The sequence below is a fragment of the Rhinolophus hipposideros genome (genome assembly GCF_964194185.1).
Source record: "Rhinolophus hipposideros genome assembly, chromosome: 11".
NCBI classification, from domain to species: domain Eukaryota; kingdom Metazoa; phylum Chordata; class Mammalia; order Chiroptera; family Rhinolophidae; genus Rhinolophus; species Rhinolophus hipposideros.
Genome location: NC_138057.1, coordinates 11,013,851 through 11,020,529, shown reverse-complemented (window position 1 = coordinate 11,020,529; position 6,679 = coordinate 11,013,851). Strand labels below are relative to the sequence as shown.

Here is a 6,679-nt window from a genome sequence, read left to right as displayed (position 1 = left end):
CTTCCCTTTATTCTTCTGTACATCATCTAATATCAACTTTTTTGGCCATTGTATTTGTTTTATGTGAAACAGAGGCATTAGTTCTTCCTTGAAAGATTTTACTACTATTCTGACTACAAAGAATGAGGTAAACAGAGAAATTTTAGTTATTTTACAAGCACTACCCAAAAATTAACCTCCTCATCGCATCTTTCTAGGCCTAGTGGTCATAACTAATTTCATCTTTGCCACACTCATATTTCACATTTTCTCTAGCATGTCATTTTAACATTATGAAGGTTTTTTTGGTGAGTTATTAGAAAAATGTATGGCTTCATTAAACTGAGCTGCAGGGGCATTAGAGACTCTGCTTCACTTGAATTAACTGTTCAACCCAGTGTTCTCTATAGGGCATCACCATGATGACTCTGAATTGATCACTATATTACAATGAATTGGCCACTGAAACAGTCTGATGAATGAAGTAGAACATAGTAGACTCTTACTGCCCCATTATATCTAACAAGTAAGATTTTATATTTTCTATGTGGTACCACCCTAACAATTAAGTCTTTCTGGTTAAATATCAAAATGTTCCTTTTTTGATTCATTTTTTCAGCCAGTTTTTAAAAAGAAATATATTCAAACTGTCCAAATACAAAGTGTTGATCAGCTAATTTGCATATATTTGTTAATTCCTGCCCCTGCTTTATTCATGTTTCCTTTGTGCAAGTGTTGGAATGAAGGAAGGAAGCAAAACAAATCTGGTGAGTTTAGAATAATTATCAGGTTAATATATTATATGATTCATGTTTATTACTGAGAAATGAAATGTGGATCTAAAGATAAATGATCAATTATTAGAGCCTTATAAATCATGAAGAAACAAAATATAAGAATATCTAAGTTAAATAATAATTTGTTTAGAGATAGACATTTAAAATACATACCTTTAGACACCATCCGGAATGGTCAACATGGTGGCGGCCATAAGATGCCTCAGTAGAGTTGTGATACAGCATCAAAGACATAGTCTTTCCAAGATGACTAATCAGACACCTCTCTATCCTTGCTCTGTATGTGTTCAGGTGCCCAACAGATATTTTGCTGCTGCTACAAAGCCTGCAAAGAAAACAAAAAAAGATGCCAAAGGAAAAGTATCAGATGAAAAAAAAGATGAGATAGAAAAAATAAAGTCATATCCCTTTATGGAAGGTGAACCTGAGGATGATGTCTACTTAAATCCAAGGCAGATATATGAGGTGGAGAAAGCTGTTCACTTACTTAAGAAATTTCAAATTCTGGACTTTACATATCCAAAGCAAGGTGTTTATCTTGATTTGACATTGGATATGGCACTGGGGAAGAAGAAAAAAGTGGAGCCATTTGCCAGTGTCCTTAGTTTTCCATACCCATTTGCTTCAGAAATCAATAAAGTTGCTGTATATACAGGGAATGCGTCAGAGATTAAAATAGCAGAAGAAAATGGAGCTGCGTTTGCAGGAGGAACTAATCTGATTCAGAAGATTTTGGATGATGAAATTCAGTCAGACTTTTATGTAGCTGTTCCAGAAATAATGCCCGAGCTTAATCCATTAAAGAAGAAACTGAAAAAAAGATTTCCAAAGCTTACTCGAAATTCCATTGGCCGTGACATCCCCAAAATGCTTGAATTATTTAAAACTGGACATGAAATTAAGGTAGATGAAGAAAGGGAGAATTTTCTCAAGACAAAAATAGCAACACTGGATATGTCAGCTGACCAGATAGCTGCCAATCTGCAAGCAGTTATCAATGAAGTTTGTAAGCACAGACCACTGAATTTGGGACCCTTTGTGGTACGAGCTTTTCTTGGTAGTTCGACAAGTGAAGGTTTGTTACTAAAGATCGAGTCATTGTTGCCTAAAGAAGTAGAAACCAAAGAAAGTAACAAAGAAGCTGCCTAAAAGTGTTGTATTGTGAAATTATTTTTAGTGGATTAAGAATTCACAGAAAATTATAAAACTATAATTTCTAAAAAAAAAAAAAATACATACCTTTAATTTTGATGAGGTGGAAATTCTTTTACTACTTCAATATGCCTTAATTTAAAAAATATTTTAGTGAAATATATGCTCAATTTAGAAACTTTAAAAAATACTGCACAGTGTAACACTCACTCAAAATCACCATAAGACCCATCTATAGTGATATCACCACAAATAACACCATTAACAAATTAGTGGTATTTTAAAATGTTTTCATCTCTGACTCTATAAAGGGGGCTGAACATGGACTTTGGAAACTATTCAGCTCCTGTACTTATTGGGCAAATCATTTAACCATTAAATATTTAAGACTGAGTTTCTATTGGTAAAATGGAAAGGATAAATATAATGTGTGCAAATCAATGAAGTGCAATGCATGAAGTTTAGCTATTGTTTGCTATGTAGAGAAGATGGTGATAGTAATGAAAATGATGATAATGATGAATCCTATCCCCAAAGTCGCAAAATTGGAAAAACACAGAGAGTGCCAAAAAAATGTATATACATTTCAAGAAAGAAGAAACTATTAAAATTGTAATACTCAATATATATCGATAACAAAAGATGAATACCAGTCACGTTTGACTTCTGCAATTACAAGAGGTGCTCAAAGTGGTTACTATCAGCATCTGGACACTTCTGATTATGGTGAACAACTGCTTGAGCAACGCTGACCAAAGCGTCTACTTGTATATATATTTGTGGCATATATATATATATATATATATATATATATATATGTATATATATATAATGAAATATTACTTGACCATAAGAAAAGATGAAATACTGCCATATGTAACAACATGAATGGATCTTGAAATATGCTAATCAAAATAAGTCAGACAGAAATAATCAAGAACCACATGACTTCACTCACATGTGGGATTTAAAACTGAAAGCAACAAATGAATAAAAAAAACCAAAATCTCATAGACACAGACAACAGTTTAGTGTTTACCAGAGGGTGAGGGGGGAGGGCGGTGGAAGAAGAAGGTAAAGGGGATTAAATCTATGGTGATAAAAGAATACTCGGAGTGGTGAACACACGATGCAATATATAGATGATATACTATAGAATTGTACACTTGAAACCTATATAATTTTAATAACCAATGTCACCCCAATAAATTTAATGAAATATATGTAATATGAATCTTTGTGGAAGTTGAATTAAATATGAAGCCATCTGACATCAGGTCACTCTCTTTTTAGGAATGTACATTTAAGAAACTCTTGTGCATAGTTATAGTTATTATTGCTATTCATCTATGTTTCAAAAAGTATCTTTAATGTAAAGGGGTTAAGATAATTTTTTTTCACAGCAGATAAATTGCACTGCCTACTTAAAAAAACAACAAAAAATAAATTCCTATTCTTATACAAATCATGCAGTCTTTTCATAACTGGTGCCCTATTAACCCAGGGGACTCACCTCCCATTCATGTTTCAGAGCATCACCAATTCTAGCAGTGATGCTAAACTGCTTACCTTTCTGCTAAGGCATTGTGTTTCCTCATACCTCCAAATTAGGCATAAACATTTCTCTGTAACTAGCATGCAACCTTCCTTCTACACGCTGCTTACCAAAGAAAGCATCTTTCCATACTAATCTTATTTTGGCAGCTTCAGTTGCTGCTCAGGCTGAATTTTACACTCTTTCTTTGTGTTTTATTAGTATCCCATCATAGTTGTATAATTACTCTGTCTTATTGTACTATAATTACCTGATAGTCAGCTAGGAGAGACTACTGCCTTTATCTTAATTTTTTTTCTACCTTAGAAGGCACCTGTACTTACTATGCAACCTTAATATTTTTGTGTGATCCTTGATACTTTCAGCTTTAATTGTTTTTATTATTTCTTAGAGAGACTTAGGTTGTGTATATATAACATTTTTTACATATTTTTTTTTCATCTGCTAAATTGAGCTCAGGAGGGGGACAATTTATGATACCTAGGGAAGTTTGGGATCCTATATTCCTGCACTGCATTTCAAGATTGAATTTCAAAGCAATTATAGTACTCTATGAATCCAAAGGTGAGTATATTCTGAAATTGTTAATGTTAACACTTTAAATTCTAAACTGTTCCCATGCCATAGCTTTTATGACAGAAAATTATAAGTGTGTGATTGTTAGTTTTATGGGTCAACAAGGCTAACCTATAGTATCCAACTATTTAATTAAACAGTAATCTAGGTGTTGCTATGAAATTACCTTGTAGCTGTGGTTACCATCACCAATCAGTTGATTTTAAGTAGGCTACCCTCCATAAAGTGGGTGGTCCTCACTCAATCAGTTGAAAGTCATTTAGAGCCAAAACTAAGGTTTACCAAAGAAGAAATTCTGCCTCAAGACTAGAGGCTCAAATACTAACCTTCTTTCATATCCTGAGTTTTTAGCCTGTATGCTCACCCTGTAGTTTGAACGTGGCTACAATTTTACTAAATACTCACGCACGTTTGGAGTCACAGAGCCCTCTAACTGCTTTGAAACGCAAATGCAGTACTGGAATATAGGATCACATAAATCAGTTCCAAATAACCCTGCCTGATACACAATAAAAATTATAAAGAATACAACAGAACAAACAAAAAAATAAACAGGAAACATAATAAATATTAATGAAATGGTAATCTTACCAGTTTTTTCAGGACCAAAAATCTAAAAGGTAATGTTCTAATAATAGCACTAATAAACTTTGAAGATATAGACTGACTTATGATATATAGTGCATAATACATACATTCTGTATAATATATATAGAAAATATGAATGTGATGTCAGATAACAATGACAACCCTTCACATTAAGCATGAAAAAAAGTCAAAAAAACGTAAAGCAAATATAACATTTCTCAGTGTTAAACCTTGCAGTGTTTCAGCTTCTAAATGTAATTTCTGGTAATAATTTAAAGCGTAGTATTATGTTTACGTTTACATGTTATAAAGTAAAATTTCCAAATGAGATCCAGAAAAACAAACATCATTTTATGCTCTTAAATCAGGTGTATTAACAATATAGCACTCAGTATATTTAAAGTGTTTATTATGACATGCTTTTATCCATGTACTTCCTGGTTTGTTCTCTCAAATTGAGAAAGGGAGAAAAAAAGAGACAGTGGGAAAAAGGAGGAGGATGAAGAGAATAGAAATAAATTTTGCTTTCATGAATAGAGAGACTATTTCCAACATCTATGTGTCCATGATAATTCATCATATATTCATCAATGAGCATACATTTTACCCCACCCACTTTTGATAGTGATTGTGTATTTCTATATTTTTAAAATGCACATTATATTTTCAAAACTGTAATGTATTTCTATGAGTACTTCTGACAGACTCTGGACTGTTACACAATTATTTGCACATAACTGATGACTTTCACACAAATGCAGAGCCCCATAGATTCTAGAACAAATCCTGGTCAAGAAGTGAAGTGTATCAGAATTCTTAGCCTCATGGAAGATTTACTCTGGATATGGAATGGAGAATACTTGTGTAGAGCCATGACATCCCCATGCTGCCCGGTCATTAGCCTGCCATATTGTCCCAAACCAGAAAATGAGGTTTCCGCTCAGTGTGTTCAATGTACAATTTTAGTTCTTTGCTAGATAGAAATTCTTGCCTGAATCTCAGACCCCTGGAATAGTGTCCTTGTTAGATAATACATTACCTCCTAAGCTAAAAATTTTCTCTAGGAAACTGTATTTTCTCCCCATTTTCCAAATTAACCGACCTTGTCTGTGTATTCCATGGATTGATTTTCTAAAATCACTGGGTGGCAAACTCCATCTTCTAGGCCTGAGAAACTAACAATTGAGCCCAAACGATTCTATCCAGTATCATCTTTCTCATTCACCACAAGAGCTGGTTACTGAGGCCCTAACATGCCTGAAGCCTAAACCCAACTGATTAATAAAACTGTGCTTTCAATTAATACTGAATGCACAGGTTCTTTCAAGATTGTAAGCATAATGGAAACTATATTATTAAGTTAAAACCATACAGAAAATGATAACTTCAAGAAAAGCCTCCTTTTCCTCTAAAATGGGTGACTGTATTATTTATAAAACTAACTATTTCTCTTCAAGGTTAATATTTACTGAATATAGGCTTAAATAACTGCATCATTTATATCACTAGTTAATAAAAGCTGGATAATAAAATATCAACCATATATAAAAAATATCCTGCAAAAATGATTTCCTGTTTAAAACACAATAAAATCCCATTGTTCTTACAGGAACTTACAAGTGAGAAAACAGAATACTCAATATGGAAGAATATGTAGACAGCTTCAAAGAAACGTGGGTGTGTTTATTTGTTTTTGTTTTTGTTTTTCTTTACATAAAACTGGTGGTTTATACACAGCAGAAATTATTTTATATGTACTTCCTAAATAGTTTTTCTCATTTTTCCAATTTCTGTCAAAGTATGTGGAAGATACCATGCACTATTCATGATTTTCTTAAAAAGCCACTTTATTTTACAAATGCAGTGACAGAGATCAATTGATTAGAGATTATACTTTATTGAAGAGTGTCTGGTTAGAACCTTTGTGCCATTTATCCTTGATGAATTTTCTACCTTGGCATGAGAAGCCAACATTTACGGCCACACGGAAATTTGTCAACCATTCTGCACGATTTAGGTGTTTATTAATATG

General features: G+C 33.0%; 1 protein-coding gene across 1 annotated transcript; it reads left to right on the top strand.

Moving 5' to 3' along the window:
- Positions 1-947: 947 nt before the first annotated feature.
- LOC308505096 (large ribosomal subunit protein uL1m-like) lies at positions 948-1,936 on the top strand (the record flags this gene model as incomplete). Its single annotated transcript, XM_081066746.1, has 1 exon — positions 948-1,936. One exon carries the CDS (start codon positions 948-950, stop codon positions 1,923-1,925), a length of 978 nt encoding a protein of 325 aa, XP_080922872.1. The 3' UTR covers positions 1,926-1,936.
- Positions 1,937-6,679: the final 4,743 nt, after the last annotated feature.